General features: G+C 37.2%; 1 protein-coding gene across 5 annotated transcripts in view; it reads left to right on the top strand.

Moving 5' to 3' along the window:
* The window catches only part of LRBA (LPS responsive beige-like anchor protein), a 735,668-nt gene that overhangs the window by 612,142 nt on the left and 105,512 nt on the right, over positions 1 to 18,014 (top strand). The window contains exon 48 of one of the 5 annotated variants that reach the window (XM_082388952.1): positions 12,118 to 15,818. The exons of the other annotated variants lie outside the window; for them this stretch is intronic. Coding sequence (XP_082245078.1) covers positions 12,118 to 12,156 — 39 coding nt within the window. The 3' untranslated portion in view covers positions 12,157 to 15,818. Of the gene's footprint in view, positions 1 to 12,117; positions 15,819 to 18,014 lie in introns of those variants that run through there. 5 annotated transcript variants of the gene reach the window in all.

The raw sequence follows: 18,014 nt of genomic DNA, 5'->3' as shown, positions 1-18,014 counted from the left end.
GTCTACTAAAATTTTCTATGATGGAAATCTGCACCAACCATTGTGACAGTCACTAGCCACATGTGGCTTTTGAGCACTTGAAATGTCATGAATATTTACTGAGGAACTGAATTTTAAAATTTTAACTAACTTAAATTTAAATAGCTACATTTGGCTAGTGGCTACTGTATTGACAGTGCAGCTCTTGTGATGTAATGGTTAAAAATAAAGTCCCTACCTTCTTGGAGTTTACACTTCTATGATATCCCTAAACTAGCTTAAGCAATTTATGGTATATCACCTCACTTAATCCTTCCAACAGCTTTTTAAAAAATGATACCACTTGTTTGGAAACTTTTCTTAGTGGTTTTTTTCTGGGGGGGGCGCCGCATCAGGTCTTAGTTGCTTCAGGGCATGTGGGATCTTAGTTCCCTGACCAAGGATCGAACCCACATCCCCTGCATTGGAAGGCGGATTCTTTACCACTGGACCACCAGGGAAGTCCTGTTTGGAAAGCTTTAATGACACTCCCTGCTATGAACCATATTGTTTCCCTCCAAAATTCATATATGGTAGCCCTCCCCCTCCCCCATGTGACTCTATAGGATATAGGACCTTTAAGGACGTGATTAAGGTTAAATGAGGTCATAAGGGTGGAACCTTGATCTAATAAAACTAGTGTCCTTATACAAGAAGGAGAGACACCAAGAGATCACCCTCTCTCTGCCAGGGGAGGATATAGTAAAAAGTCTGCAAGTCCTATTAATGAGGAAGAGAGTTCTCACCAGAAACTAAACCCTGCCAAAACCTTATCTTAGACTTTCCAGCCTCCAGAACTTTGAGAACTTAGATTTCTGTTGTTTGAGCCTCTCAGTCCAATATTTTGTTATGGCAGCCTGAGCACACTAAGACACCCCCAATCTTCCTTTTGTATTGATACTTTAGTATCATGACTCTAGCTTCAGTATTTTCTATCATCTAGTTGCAATAGCTGTCAAATCTAATTTTCCTGTGGTAACTCTACAGAATATAGTTGCATGATCACTTCTTCTTATATTTACATTATTTTCATATCTTTGCCTTCCAAGTAATTTTTATCCAAATGTTATTTATGGCTTAAGGACTATCTTAAATTTTACTTCCTTAAGGAAATTTTCTCCTACTCCATCCCTTCCCACCCTTTGAATTCCTATAGAATCTAGAACTTAACAACTTAATCGATATTTCTTACTTTTCAGTTTGATTTCCTTAAATGTGTAAAATTCTTCTAGGGCTAGAATCTTACTTTTTTCATAACATCAATCTTAAGTTAGCTTAATTCTGATGAAGAAAAGAGAGAATTGACTTACTCTCAGGCCAAGGGAATGTATTGAATCAATTACAAATTGCAATTTATCCAATATATCAAACCTAGTAATTTGAAAAACTGTTGTGTTTGGTAATCTTATCTTTGGATATTGTACTGCAATATTGAGCAGATGCCTATTTAAAAGAAGAAGTCTAACATATTACCTTGTGATCTAAAACTATAGAAAGGTAATATAGATTGCCTTCTGAAAATATTTTGAACTTTTTAATGGCAGAAGATGAATTAAAATAACATGAGAGAATATTATTTCAGAAGTTTCTTTAAAGATTTTCATGTTTCCAGTTTTTCACTTCTCTTTAGTGTCTAATATACCATATTGATTGTCATTAATACCTTATTGATATGTATTCTTTTTAGTTTGTTAAATCATACTCTATGAAATAATGTTTAGAAAACATTAAGGAAATACAGTGTTAGAGAAAGGTATTTTAAGTATTCTTTTCTTCATTTCAAATATTTTTGAGTAGTAGTTAGATAGTTGTGAAGAATGCTGATTTTGATTATTGGAAAGGTAAACACTGAGAGTGTCTTAGTTATATGCCTTTTCAGCAGAGCTACTATTCCAGAGTTAAATCAATATTTAGTATAGCTTGGCAAACTAAATTTCAGTCTTTGCATCCTGGTTGAGGATTAGTAACCCCCTGGCAGCAGAAAGATGGCAGTGTTATTTCCAGGCAGTTTGTTCTTCTCAATATCAAGACAAGGCCTAGTTGGCCCTATGTGTCTAAAGCTGCCAGTTTTCCTGTGGCTTCTTTATTCCTTTATCCAGCTGCTACTCACTGCTATTGCCACATTTGCCCTCTGGCTCATGGGATTGAATGCTCAGCTTCCCCTGAGGCTACTGTTAATGCTTCCTTTTTACTCTATTGGCTGGGAATGCACTTGGCATCCTCGGTCTCAAACCTCTCCTCCCTCTTTTTCAACAGACACCAAGCACTTAAGTAGCACTTTCAGCCTCCACCAGTTATCAGTAGTAGCTTTCAACCCCTCATTTCTGATCTGGTAACTCAGCACACTGTCCCAAGAGAGCTTAAGTAAGCCAATTTGCCTCCTCTTCCCTCCTTCCTATGTCTGTTGGTCTTCCTTTTCTCTTTTTCCTCTTTATCCATTTCCTTGATTGTGCTTTTGTTTTTGTTTTACTCTCTGTATAATCTTTCTGATGATTTTTTTCCGTTTGCTTTTAGTACTACAGATGGCACAGAGTTAGGCAAATATTTGAAGTAGAAAATAAAACATTAGTAAATTTTTAAAAATAAGTTTGCACAATATTTTAACTGGATCAACTCAGAATTAAGTGTTTAGTTTTTTTTATACCTTAGTGTACTTGCCCATGTATGGCTGTAATACAGATTCTATATTATAAGTTTATTGGGGTTGTGGGTATTTTTTTTTTGCTTTTATATGCAGAGTTGTAGATTTTATATTTATACAGGTCTACTTGTTCAAGACAAGTATATAATATATAATATAATATGGGAAAAGGTAAGTATTATTTCTACCAAGTGTTTCACAAGGAAAAGAAAAGCCATTTAGATTTTTGTTTGTTTTTACCTAAAATGATTTGAATATGCAATCTGAGTTTTTTTTAAAACTAACTCCCTTCTGAATATTCTATGAATGTTAGCTTTTCATTTTTTATGTAATGGTTTGTAAACATCTTTTAGAAATTTATAATCTAAGACTTGTGACCCAAAGATTAGAAAATAAAGATAATACCTGTTAATTTGGGAATTAAGAATAATAACAGCACTCTGCAGGCCTCATTTATTAACTTCTGCAAAGGCTATTGGACAGTTCCAAATGTCTGCAAAATAAAAACATGAAAACTTCATATTGATAGTAATAGACGTGGATGAGCCATTTAAGGCCTTTATCCCCTTCTATCCTCACTTCCTTTTATTTTAATGCTTTCCTGTGGAAAAAAAACTTCAGGTGAACTTTATGTTTTATAAATCTAACCAATTGTATATTCTTTTTCTATAACCCTTTTTAACCAAAATAAATATTGTTTTACTCTTCCTCCACAATTAAGTCTGCATCTTAAAGGTACAAAGTGTTTTTCTCATTATAATCCCCTAAACGTGTTCTTGTTTTTGTTTAGTTTGTAAGGTTTAATGTTGGCTTTATGTTTAAGGGAAGCATCAGCCCATAAGAAGTTAGTTGCCTTTTCTGAACCTTAAGAGTCTTGGCCACTCTGTTTCTATGCAGAGAAAAGGGAGTAGGGAGGGGCAGAAAGGAGAGGAGGATCTGCTTTATCACACTCCTAAGTAAGTATTCTCAGTTTAAAGATCTTTAGAAAAGGTGTTGTATATATCAGTGTTTCATAGGCTTTTATTTATTTATTTTTAACTTTTATTTATTTATTTTTTGAATTTTATTTTATTTATTTTTTTATACTGCAGATTCTTATTAGTCATCCATTTTATACACATCAGTGTATACATGTCAAACCCAATCTCCCAATTCATCACACCACCACACCCACCCCCCCGCTGCTTTCCAGCTTGGTGTCCATACGTTTGTTCTCTACATCTGTGTCTCTATTTCTGCCCTGCAAACCGATTCATGTGTACCATTTTTCTAGGTTCCACATATATGCGTTAATATACGATATTTGTTTTTCTTTTTCTGACTTACTTCACTCTGTATGACAGTCTCTAGATCCATCCACGTCTCCACAAATGACACAATTTCGTTCCTTTTTATGGCTGAGTAATATTCCATTGTATATATGTACCACATCTTCTTTATCTATTCATCTGTCGATGGGCATTTAGGTTGCTTCCATGACCTGGCTATTGTAAATAGTGCTGCAGTGAACATTGGGGTGCATGTGTCTTTTTTTTTTTTTTTTTTTTTTTTTTTTTGCATGTGTCTTTTTGAATTATGGTTTCCTCTGGATATATGCCCAGTAGTGGGATTGCTGGCTCATATGGTAATTCTATTTTCAGTTTTTTAAGGAACCTCCATACTGTTCTCCATAGTGACTGTATCAATTTACATTCCCACCAACAGTGCAAGAGGGTTCCCTTTTCTCCACACCCTCTCCAGCATTTGTTGTTTGTAGATTTTCTGATGATGCCCATTCTAACTGGTGTGAGGTGATACCTCACTGTAGTTTTGATTTGCATTTCTCTAGTAATTAGTGATGTTGAGCAGCTTTTCATGTACTTCTTGGCCATCTGTGTGTCTTCTTTGGAGAAATATCTATTTAGGTCTTCAGCCCATTTTTAGATTGGGTTGTTTGTTTTTTTAATATTGAGCTGCATGAGCTGTTTATATATTTTGGAAATTAATCCTTTGTCCATTGATTCATTTGCAAATATTTTCTCCCATTCTGAGGGTTGTCTTTTCGTCTTGTTTCTAGCTTGCTTTGCTGTGCAAAAGCTTGTAAGTTTCATTAGGTCCCATTTGTTTATTTTTGTTTTTATTTCCATTACTCTAGGAGGTAGATCAAAAAAGATCTTGCTGTAATTTATGTCAAACAGTGTTCTTCCTATGTCTTCCTCTAAGAGTTTTATAATGTCTGGTCTTACATTTAGGTCCTTAATCCATTTTGAGTTTATTTTTGTATATGGTGTTAGGGAGTGTCCTAATTTCATTCTTTTACATGTAGCTGTCCAGTTTTCCAAGTACCACTTATTGAAGGGACTGTCTTTTCTCCATCTTATATCCCTGCCTCCTTTGTCATAGATTAGTTGACCATAGGTGCGTGGGTTTATCTCTGGGCTTTCTGTCCTGTTCCATTGATCTATATTTCTGTTTTTGTGCCAGTACCATATTGCCTTGATTACTGTAGCTTTGTAGTATAGTCTGAAGTCTGGGAGTCTGATTCCTCCAGCTCCGTTTTTTTCCCTCAATACGGCCTTGGCTATTCGAGGCCTTTTGTGTCTCCATACAAATTTTAAGATTTTTTGTTCTACTTCTGTAAAAAATGCCATTGGCAATTTGATAGGGATTGCATTGAATCTGTAGATTGCTTTGGATAGTATAGTCATTTTCACAATATTGATTCTTCCAATCCAAGAACATGGTATATCTCTCCTTACGTTTGTATCATCTTTAATTTCTTTCATCAGTGTCTTATAGTTTTCTGCATACAGGTCTTTGGTCTCCCTAGGTAGGTTTATTCCTAGGTATTTTATTCTTTTTGTTGCAATGGTAAATGGGAGTGTATCTGTAATTTCTCTTTCAGATTTTTCATCATTAGTGTATAGGAATGCAAGAGATTTTGGTGCACTAATTTTGTATCCTGCAACATTACCAAATTCATTGATTAGCTCTAGTAGTTTTCTGGTGGCATCTTTAGGATTCTCTATGTATAGTATCATGTCATCTGCAAACAGTGATAGTTTTACTTCTTCTTTTCCGATTTGGATTCCTTTTATTTCTTTTTCTTCTCTGATTGCCATGGCTAGGACTTCCAAAACTATGTTGAATAATAGTGGTGAGAGTGGACATCCTTGTCTTGTTCCTGATCTTAGAGGAAATGCTTTCAGTTTTTCACCATTGAGAATGATGTTTGCTGTGGGTTTGTCATATATGGCCTTTATTGCGTTGAGGTAGGTTCCCTCTATGCCCACTTTCTGGAGAGTTTTTATCATAAATGGGTGTTGAATTTTGTCAAAAGCTTTTTCTGCATCTATTGAGATGATCATATGGTTTTTATTCTTCAATTTGTTAATATGGTGTATCACATTGATTGATTTGTGTATATTCAAGAATCCTTGCATCCCTGGGATAAATCCCACTTGATCATAGTGTATGATCCTTTTAATGTGTTGTTGGATTCTGTTTGCTAGTATTTTGTTGCGGATTTTTGCATCTATATTCATCAGTGATATTGGTCTGTAATTTTCTTTTTTGGTAGTATCTTTGTCAGGTTTTGGTATCAGGGTGATGGTGGCCTCATAGAATGAGTTTGGGAGTGTTCCTTCCTCTGAAATTTTTTGGAAGAGTTTGAGAAGGATGGGTGTTAGTTCTTCTCTAAATGTTTGATAGAATTCACCTGTGAAGCCATCTGGTCCTGGACTTTTATTTGTTGGAAGGTTTTTAATCACAGTTTCAATTTCATTACTTGTGATTGGTCTATTCATATTTTCTATTCCTTCCTGGTTCAGTCTTGGAAGGTTATACCTTTCTAAGAATTTGTCCATTTCTTCCAGGTTGTCCATTTTTTTGGCATAGAGTTGCTTGTAGTAGTCTCTTAGGATGCTTTGTATTTCTATGGTGTTTGTTGTAACTTCTCCTTTTTCATTTCTAATTTTATTGATTTGAATCCTCTCCCTCTTTTTCTTATTGAGTCTGGCTAATGGTTTGTCAATTTTGTTTATCTTCTCAAAGAACCAGCTTTTAGTTTTATTGATCTTTGCTATTGTTTTCTTTATTTCTCTTTCATTTATTTCTGCTCTCATCTTTATGATTTCTTTCCTTCTACTAACCTTGGGTTTTGTTTTTTCTTCTTTCTCTAGTTCCTTTTGGTGTAAGGTTAGATTGTTTACTTGAGATTTTTCTTGTTTCTTGAGGTACGCTTGTATTGCTATAAACTTCCCTCTTAGAACTGCTTTTGCTGCATCCCATAGGTTTTGGATCCTTGTGTTTTCATTGTCATTTGTCTCTAGGTATTTTTTGATTTCCTCTTTGATTTCTTCAGTGATCTCTTGGTTATTGTTTAGCCTCCGTGTGCTTGTGTTTTTTACATTTTTTTCCTGGTAATTGATTTCTAATCTCATAGAGTCGTGGTCAGAAAAAATGCTTGATATGATTTGAATTTTCTTAAATTTACTGAGGCTTGATTTGTGACCCAAGATGTGATCTATCCTGGAGAATGTTCCATGCGCACTTGAGAAGAAAGTGTAATCTGTTTTTGGATGGAATGTCCTATAAATATCAATTAAATCTATCTGGTCTATTGTGTCATTTAAAGCTTGTGTTTCCTTATTAATTTTCTGTTTGGATGATCTGTTGTACACTCATTGGTGTAAGTGAGGTGTTAAAGTCCCCCACTATTATTGTGTTACTGTTGATTTCCTCTTTCATAGCTGTTAGCAGTTGCCTTATGTATTGAAGTGCTCCTGTGTTTGGTGCATATATATTTATAGTTGTTTTATCTTCTTCTTGGATTGATCCCTTGATCATTATGTAGTGTCCTTCTTTGTCTCTTGTAATAGTCTTTGTTTTAAAGTCTATTTTGTCTGATATGAGAATTGCTACTCCAGCTTTCTTTTGATTTCCATTAGCATGGAATATCTTTTTCCATCCCCTCACTTTCAGTCTGTATGTGTCCCTAGGTCTGAAGTGTGTCTCTTGTAGACAGCATATATATAGGTCTTGTTCTTGTATCCATTCAGCAAGCCTGTGTCTTTTGGTTGGAGCATTTAATCCATTCACGTTTAAGGTAATTATTGGTACGTATGTTCCTATGACCATTTTCTTAATTGTTTTGAGTTTGTTTTTGTAGGTCCTTTTCTTCTCTTGTGTTTCCCACTTAGAGAAGTTCCTTTAGCATTTGTTGTAGAGTTGGTTTGGTGGTGCTGAATTCTCTTAGCTTTTGCTTGTCTGTGAAGCTTTTGATTTCTCCATCGAATCTGAATGAGATCCTTGCCAGGTAGAGTAATCTTGGTTGTAGGTTCTTCCCTTTCATCACTTTAAATATGTCATGCCACTCCCTTCTGGCTTGTATAGTTTCTGCTGAGAAAACAGCTGTTAACTTTATGGGAGTTCCCTTGTATGTTATTTGTCATTTTTCCCTTGCTACTTCAATAATTTTTCTTTGTCTTTAATTTTTGCCAGTTTGATTACTATGTGTCTTGGTGTCTTTCTCCTTCAGTTTATCCTGTATGGGACTCTCTGCGCTTCCTGGACTTGGGTGGCAATTTCCTCTCCCATGTTACATAAGTTTTCGACTATGATCTCTTGAAATATTTTCTCTGGTCCTTCCTCTCTCTCTTCTCCTTCTGGGACCACTATAATGCGAATGTTGTTGCGTTTAATGTTGTCCCAGAGGTTTCTTAGGCTGTCTTCATTTCTTTTCATTCTTTTTTCTTTATTCTGTTCCGCAGTAGTGAATTCCACCATTCTGTCTTCCAGGTCACTTATCTGTTCTTCTGCCTCAGTTATTCTGCTATTGAATCCTTCTAGTATATTTTTCATTTCAGTTATTGTATTGTTCATCTCTGTATGTTTGTTCTTTAATTCTTCTGTGTCTTTGTTAAATATTTCTTGCATCTTCTCGATCTTTGCCTCCATTCTTTTTCCGAGGTCCTGGATCATCTTCACTATAATTATTCTGAATTCTTTTTCTGAAAGGTTTCCTATCTCTACTTCATTTAGTTGTTTTTCTGGGGTTTTATCTTGTTCCTTCATCTGGTACATAGCCCTCTGCCTTTTCATCTTGTCTATCTTTCTGTGAATGTGGTTTTTGTTCCACAGGCTGCAGGATTGTAGTTCTTCTTGCTTCTGCTGTCTGCCCTCTGGTGGAAGAGGCTATCTAAGAGGCTTGTGCAAGTTTCCTGATGGGAGGGACTGGTGGTGGGTAGAGCTGGGTGTTGCTCTGGTGGGCAGAGCCCAGTAAAACTTTAATCTGCTTGTCTGCTGACTGGTAGGGCTGGGTTCCCTCCCTGTTGGTTGTTTGCCCTGAGGCGACCCAACACTGGAGCCCAGGCTCTTTAGTGGGCCTAATGGCAGACTTGGGAGGGCTCATGCCAAGGAGTCCTTCCCAGAATGTCTGCTGCCAGTGTCCTTGTCCCTTGGTGAGCCACAGCTGCCCCCCGCCTTTGCAGGAGACCGTCCAACACTAGCAGGTAGGTCTGGTTCAGTCTAATATGGGGTCACTGCTCCTTCCCTTGGTCTCGATGCGCACACTACTTTGTGTGTGCCCTCCAAGAGTGGAGTCTCTGTTTCCCCCAGTCCTGTCAAAGTCCTGCAATCAAATCCCACTAGCCTTCAAAGTCTGATTCTCTAGGAATTCCTCCTCCCGTTGCCGGACCCCCAGGTTGGGAAGCCTGACGTGGGGCTCAGAACCTTCTCTCCAGTGGGTGGACTTCTGTGGTATAAGTGTTCTCCAGTTTGTGAGTCACCCACCCAGCAGTTATGGGATTTGATTTTGTTTTGATTGCACCCATCCTACTGTCTCACTGTGGCTTCTCCTTTTTCTTTGGATGTGGGGTATCTTTTTTGGTCAGTTCTGGTGTCTTCCTGTCGATGATTGTTCAGCACTTAGTTATGATTCCAGTGCTCTCGCAAGAGGGAGTGAGATTATGTTCTTCTACTCTGCCATCTTGAACCAATCTCCACCAATTTTTCTTTAAAAAAAAAAGTCTGGGTGGGCTGGGGAATTGCCACACAGGGTGGAAAGAAGCATAAGAGTGGATCAGGTGGTTTCAGTGATCCTCAGAGAAGTTCTCAGAGACTCTAGTCTCTGGCAGAAAACCCACAGTACCCAGATAGAAGGCATGCTACTCTCCACTTCTTGTCACAGCTTGTTGATGAAGTGGCAGGAACCATTACCTGGGCATCCCAGCTATCCCAACAGCACTTCTCCAAGAGAAGAATTCCAAACTTTAGGCCTTCAGCCACCAGGCTAGCCCTGAATCTCTGTGAAGGGGCACTGCCCTGGCTGGGCTTCCAAAGCTCTCAAGCTTTATTCAAAAATAACACACCGGTGAACATCTTAAACCCCCTCGAGGCACTGCGGACTCTCCTTCGAGAATCAGGGGCCTGGGAAGAAACCAATGAGTTAGCAAAAGCCAGGGCGACTACCAGAGGAGTCCCCGTTGCCCTGGGCTGGGTCAATTCCAAGCAGTGGAGTCACAGAGACATCAGAAACTCTAGTCTGTAGTGATAGTTCATCCTGCTCAGCCCGAGACTTCAGTCCCCTATTGTCCAACACGGCCCTGAGGTACCTGAGTTACCTGTACACTGGCAGCTGTGCAAAGATGGCGCAGTGGTTGCCTTCCCTTTGTTGGAAGGTTTCACAGTGGCCTCCAGGCGGACCCCAAAGCCACCATCTTCACCATCCACAAGTTCACTGCACAAAGAGCTCACAGCCTTTCAAATAGGTATAAAAACTGCACCACTGTTTTATTGTTTGCATTAAGGAAACAGTAAACAATGGATATCTTATTATAATAAATTGAATATACTTTTTAAGCTACACATATGATCCCTGCCAGACTGTAATGCCACACACACACCCTTTCCACCACCCATAAGGCAGATGGGTAGCTATTGACAATTTTAGCATTTAGAAATTCTTTTTGATAGTCTTTTTTTTTAATTTTTAAAATTATTTATTTATTTACTTATTTCTGGCTGCGTTGGGTCTTTGTTGCTGTGTACGGGCTTTCTCTACTTGCGGCGAGCAGGGGCTGCTCTTTGTTGTGGAGCACAGGCTGTATGTGTGTGGGCTTCAGTAGTTGCGGTGCACAGGTTTCTCATTGCGGTGGTTTTTCTTGTTGCAGAGCATGGGCTCTAGGCACACAGGCTTCAGTAGTTGTGGCAGTTGGCTCAGTAGTTGTGGCGCATGGGCTTAGTTGCTCCGTGGCATGTGGGATCTTCCCAGACCAGGGCTTGAACCCATGTCCCCTGCATTGGCAGGTGGATTCTTAACCACTGCACCACCAGGGAAGCCCCTTGATAGTGTCTTGCTCTCATTTAAATGCACGTAAAAAAATTCTGCCATCAGGAAGGTAACAGTTGCTACCTCCATTTTGTTAAACTTGTGTGCTGCAAATATATAGAATACAATAATGATGCTCTTGGTCTTTCATATACATTTTATTCATATACATTGCCCTGAGATACTTCTGTCATACAAGAGTTATATGATACCTGGATGGCAAACTTCTATAAATTATATAAGTATTTCATGTCCTCAAAGTTTTTAAGTTACCTATAGAAAATTGACCAAGAAATAATTCTTATTTTAAGTAATTTTTCCTGTGGTGGCATCAGTAAGTGAATTTTTAAAGATCAATGTACTTTTTTAGTACCACTTTGAGCAATACTGTCCGATTTCTGCATGCAGTACTCCTTGCTTATGTTCATATAATCTTCCATAAGACATACTAATTTGAAATGAGTTACTAAGTATTCTTTTTCTGGATGCATCTAAAAACAGAAATAGATATCCATAGACCTGGTGAAAGTTGTAGTAAGTTTGTATAGATATTACAAATACAAATCATCTTGGCATATTTCAGTACTTGTTTACCATCATTTTGGCTGCCCATAACATTTTTGCTATTCATTTCTATATTTGTTGTTGTCATCAGTAGGTTGGCTTCTCTGAACATTAGAAATTTTTATTGTGTCAGTAGTTTAGGCCATATTTTCCATTTTTATTACTTTCTACTATATTCTTTTTTAAGACCCAATTTAATGTCTACTCTTGACTTTTGAGGGTCTATGTTAATTTAAATTTAGTTAATCAACTATCTTAGAAACTATTGGATTAATTTGCCTTGAAAAAAATCACAAAACCTTGTTCATATTTACAACTTAACTTTTCAGAGCCACAATCCTTTGGCCTCAGAGAGGGGCTTTCTCCTGGCATTCCAGTCTTCTGTATGTATCCTCTTTCTTAAGCAGTTTTCTAGCAAATCTCTGCTGGCATGAAACAAGACTTCAAGGCTACTTTCTTGCTTTAGCACTCTTAAACTTTGTTAAAATTAGTTGCCTTCAATTCTTTACCTGTAAATTATATATTTGTGTATTATGTTGTTTTTTTTTTTTCTCATTGAGAATTGTTATTTTTGGAACCTCCCTAGAGACAGAACATGAAACAACCTGAATTGTCTGCAAAATAGATCATAGATGTCCAAGTGATGCCATCAAGTCTTTGACTAATTTTAAACGATTAAGCAGAGAAGAGTATGTATATTGATGTCTATCAGAAGTACAAAGAAACTACCGCCTCTTCAGTAACATTTTGCAGTTATCAAAATGGCAGTTATTGCCATCATTTGAGAACTTTCCCTTTTTTGCACCCAGTGTATCATCAGTGATGTTTTTAAGTGCTTGAGGAACTGTGGATTTTATAGCTGATAGACATGTGGTATCTACATATTTTCTCTCTATCTTTACTCTCTTTTATTTTCTCTGCTTGACCCAGGAATAAATAGGAATAAAAATGGTAAATCACACCAGTTAGACAATGTTTGTTTGTTTTTTTAAAATGTTACCAAAAACATCAAAGAAAAAGTAAATTGAACTTTATAAAAATTTAAAACTTTTGTGGTTCAACGGACACTATGAGGAAAGTGAAAAGGCAATCCACAGAATGGGAGAAAATATTTACAAATAATATATCTGATAAGAGTCTACTATTCAGATTGTGCAAAGGACGCTTACAATTCAGGAATAAAAAGACAACCCAGTTAAAAACTGAGCAAAGTATCTGAGTAGGTATTCCTCCAAAGAAGATATACAAATGGTCAAAAAGCATATGAAAAGATGTTAACATCATGAGTCATAAAGAAATGCAAACAAAACCACTTCACAGCCACTAGCATAGCATCAAAAAGACAGACAATAAAAAGTGTTGGTTAGCATATGCAAAAATTGGAACCTTCATACACTGCTAATGAGGTAAAATGATGTACTCTCTTTGGAAAGTTTGGCAAGTCCTCGAAAAGTTAAATACAGAGTTACCATATGACCCAGCAGTTCCTCTCTCTTTTTTTTTGAACTTTCATAGGGATTCCCTTGGTGGGAGGGATTGCCCCATCACAGCAAGTGAACAAAGACCCGATGACCATCTGGCAGGGATTGTAGAGAGAAGATTCATGCCAGGATGGAACTGCTGACCTCCAAAATCCCTTCTGGCCCTGGAATATGTAGTGACACCAGTTAACAGAGATGCCTGGGTTTACCCAACAGCCAAGGTGGTCAATGTGACGTTTTGGCTCAGGACTGCTGGGCTCATGACATCATTCCACAGGCTCCACTGCCCTCTGTACCAATGAGCTGGACACCTTTGGTCCCCTGGGGTGGCCTGTGCACTCCTCAAGAGCTTGAGAGCCCTTAGGAGCTCTGTGCTCCTATTTTGCATATTGGATTAGGCTAAGATTCTGTACTGTGGGAAGGTGCCAAGAAGCCATCAAAGGGGATTGGTTGCAGGACCCCCTGATTACCTTAATCCACTAATGCTCAAGTCCCTTGCAGTTGGCCTCTGTATAGGCAGGTTCTGCACCTGCAGATTCAACTTGGATCCATGGTTCATTGAATCTGTGGTTGCAGAACCTGCAGATACAGAGGGCCAACTGTATACCCAAGAGATTGAGAACATAGGTCTACACAAAAATATGTACATAATGTTCATAGCAACTTTATTAATAATAGCCAAACAATGAGAACAACCCATATGTCCATCAGTTGATGAATGGATTAACAAAATGTGGTATATCCATACATTTACTATTGTTTAGCCATGTAAAGGAGTGAAGTACTGGTACATTCTACAGCATGGGTGAACCATGAAAACTTTATGCTAAGTGAAAGAATCCAGACATTAAAGACCACATATTATATGATCCCATTTGTATATGAAATATCCAGAATAGGAAAATCCATAGAAAGACAAAGTAGATTAGTGGTTACCAGGGGGTGGAGGTGGGGAAATGGGGAGTGAGTGCTAATGTGTATGGGGTTTCTTCTTGGTGTAATGAAATGAAAATTAGTGATGATGGTTGCACATCTTTGTGAATATACTGAATTGTACACTTTATTTTTTTTTAATTTATTTATTTATTTTGGGCTAAGTTGGGTATTCGTTGCTTCGCATGGGCTTTCCCTAGTAGCAGTGAGCGGGAGCTATTCTTCGTTGCAGTGTGTGGGCTTCTAATTGCGGTGGCTAGTCTTGTTGCGGAGCACAGGCTCTAGGCACGCGGGCTCAGTAGTTGTGGCTCGCGGGCTTAGTTGCTCCGCAGCATGTGGGATCTTCCTGGACCAGGGATTGAACCCCTGTCCCCTGCATTGGCAGGCAGATTCTCAACCACTGTGCCACCAAGGAAGTCCCAGTTGTACCCTTTAAAAGGATGAAGTCTGTGGTGTATGAATTATATTTCAATTAAAAAAAAAAGCACACCAGTTGTCATTTTAATTCATAAATTGTGTGAAGGGATTTGAAGTGTCTCTGGAAAATTTAAGAGTTTTAGAGCTAGGCATAAATTATATTGGTACCTTTACAAGAGTCTATTAGATTAAGACACTTAAATTTAGCTTTTCAAGCTATTTTCCTAGAGTAATGTTAAAAAACAAAATGTACTTAATTAAGATAAATGAACAAATAGAAAATAATGAAAAGCTGTCTTTTTTTATATTGCTGATGTGTGCATTTTTATAAAATACACATTTTCTTTTTAGTTAGAAGTTCTCACACTTTTAGTGTTTAAGAGTTTGTTAGAAATGCAGATACCAGGATCCCACACCATACCTGTTAACATTGATTCTGGGTGTCTGGGGATTAGGCCCGAGGATAATTTTCTAACAAACTTCCTAGGTGATCCTGAGGTAGATGGGTTTCATATCTCTTGCCATATTTGGATTATTTTAGTTTTGTATTTATTTCAAAAGGAAAGTAATGATTAAGAGGACAGAAAAACTAACTTTGCTGAGGGTTAGTTCACAGGTACTTTGGAAACCTTATTATGAATAGAGTTGGGAGATCCTTGCAGTTCTAACACTGGCTTGACCCTTTGCCAGTGAGGAGTGACATTGTTGTGATCCTGAATTATCTATTGTTGTTATTTTTTTTCCTGTGTATGGATTTCATGGTTTATCTTTTATTTGCCTTCATGAATGCTACCTTGGCAACATAATAACCAGTGATATGTGAACAGTGTTAGAAGACAAAGCCAAGAAGTCCAGCATATCTTCCTGGAGTTAATAACAGTGCAGCTGAAGATGTTATTCACAAAGAAAGTGGCACTTCTCATTTATCATCAGAGCATATGCTATGAGTTATGTTTCTAGTAATGGTGATAGTTTTGGAGGATTTTTGTTTTGTCTTTTGTTTGAACCATTTTCAACATAATTCCCTTTTCAACTAAGGCATGGGTATGTGACTCTCTTTACTGAGATCAGAGACATGTCTTTGACTATGAAATGTTGTTTTCTAAGTGTGAAACCTTAGGATTGGACCAATAACGTGACACTCATTATTGCCATCTTCTATCCATTTTAATCAACCAACAACCATTGTTTTTCTAATACAAACTTGGTATTTAAATTTTTAGCTTCTGATGATATTTCTAATTGTGGAATTTTTGTATATAGACATTTACAATGATTTTTGATCCAATATTTACTTTTTTATGTAGTGATTTGCTATTAGTATATATATATATATTTTTTCTATGCCAATGTTGCTCTTTCTTTTCTTTTTTTTTTTTTTTAACATCTTTATTGGAGTATAATTGCTTTACAATGGTGTGTTAGTTTCTGCTTTATAACAAACTGAATCAGTTATACATGCACATATGTTCCCATATCTCTTCCCTCTTGCGTCTCCCTCCCTCCCACCCTCCCTATCCCACCCCTCTAGGTGGTCACAAAGCACCGAGCTGATCTCCCTGTGCTATGTGGCTGCTTCCCACTAGCTATCTATTTTACATTTGGTAGTGTATGTATGTCCATGCCACTCTCTCACCCTGTCACATCTTACCCCTCCCCCTCCCCATATCCTCAAGTCCATTCTCTAGTAGGTCTGTGTCTTTATTCCTGTCTTGCCACTAGGTTCTTCATGACCTTTTTTTTTTTTTTCCTTAGATTCCATATATATGTGTTAGCATACTGTATTTGTTTTTCTCTTTCTGACTTCACTCTGTATGACAGACTAAGTCCATCCACCTCACTACAAATACCTCCATTTCGTTTCTTTTTATGGCTGATTAATATTCCATTGTATATATGTGCCACATCTTCTTTATCCATTCATCTGTTGATGGACACTTAGGTTGCTTCCATGTCCTGGCTATTGTAAATAGAGCTGCAATGAACATTGTGGTACATGACTCTTTTTGAATTATGGTTTTCTCAGGGTATATGCCCAGTAGTGGGATTGCTGGGTCGTATGGTAGTTCTATTTTTAGTTTTTTAAGGAACCTCCATACTGTTCTCCATAGTGACTGTATCAATTTACATTCCCACCAACAGTGCAAGAGGGTTCCCTTTTCTCCACACCCTCTCCAGCATTTATTGTTTCTAGATTTTTTGATGATGGCCATTCTGACTGGTGTGAGATGATATCTCATTGTAGTTTTGATTTGCATTTCTCTAATGATTAATGATGTTGAGCATTCTTTCATGTGTCTGTTGGCAATCTGTATATCTTCTTTGGAGGAATGTCTATTTAGGTCTTCTGCCCATATTTGGATTGGGTTGTTTGTTTTTTTGTTATTGAGCTGCATGAGCTGCTTGTAAATCTTGGAGATTAATCCTTTGTCAGTTGCTTCATTTGCAAATATCTTCTCCCATTCTGAGGGTTGTCTTTTGGTCTTGTTTATGGTTTCCTTTGCAGTGCAAAAGCTTTTAAGTTTCATTAGGTCCCATTTGTTTATTTGTGTTTTTATTTCCATTTCTCTAGGAGTTGGGTCAAAAAGGATCTTGCTGTGATTTATGTCATAGAGTGTTCTGCCTATGTTTTCCTCTAAGAGTTTGATAGTGTCTGGCCTTACATTTAGGTCTTTAATCCATTTTGAGTTTATTTTTTTGTATGGTGTTAGGGAGTGTTCTAATTTCATACTTTTACATGTAGCTGTCCAGTTTCTCCAGCACCACTTATTGAAGAGGCTGTCTTTATATTTTGTTAATTGGTAAATTAATATATAAAATTGTTAGTAGTATATAATTAATAAGAATAGCTGAGAAATTATTTTAGTGTATTTTTTATTCTGAATCTAGCATATTATTTTATTCAAGTGATCACTAAGATACTAGTTATATATTTTAACATTATTGTCAGTCTATTTGAAGACATTTGTGCTCTTGCTTTCATCAGATGGCAGTGTTTTTCCTACATTACACATGTAATGTATATGGCAGGTTTTTCCTACCCTACATGTATGTTAAAATTACCTTTAGATTGTGACTGTTAGTTCTCTTCACCAGAGCTCCTGTGACTCTTTCTTCCATGTCTATAAGGCAGCCTAATGGCTTTGCTCAAAACCAGTTTCCCCATCTCTGATGGTCGCATGCAAGTTGCCTGGTCTGCTCTTGATATTTCCCAGCGTTCCACATCTTGAAGTTATTTTTAGTATCTGGACTTCCTTTTTAGAAAATTGATCTGGGGAGTTTACATTCTTTAGACAATTAAGATTTTTGAAATTATAGCACTTTAAAAAATAATAAAAGCCATTAATAAAAGTGTGTTTTATTTTTGTCTGGAAATGTGATGATTTTGCTCAGGCACAGAAGAAATAGAGGCTGTGAAGGGCTATGACCAATTTATAAATGCAGCAGTTTTTATTGTGTACCTTTTACGGATTGCTGTCCAGTCAAGCAGAGGACAGTTAATGAGAAAAAAAAATTCATAATATTCCCTACCTTGATGGGAGGATCAGTGTTCATTGGAGTTCAAAAACCAAACTGGGCAGGTTGCCTATTGTCAATCATTTATACATGAGAAGTGTGGAATTGTGCTAATAATAACATGTTTTGTTACTTC

This window comes from Balaenoptera borealis, assembly GCF_965194805.1.
Source record: "Balaenoptera borealis genome assembly, chromosome: 4".
Lineage (NCBI taxonomy): Eukaryota > Metazoa > Chordata > Mammalia > Artiodactyla > Balaenopteridae > Balaenoptera > Balaenoptera borealis.
Note: the sequence above shows the minus strand (reverse complement) of the source record. Positions and strands in the feature narration are given on the sequence as shown.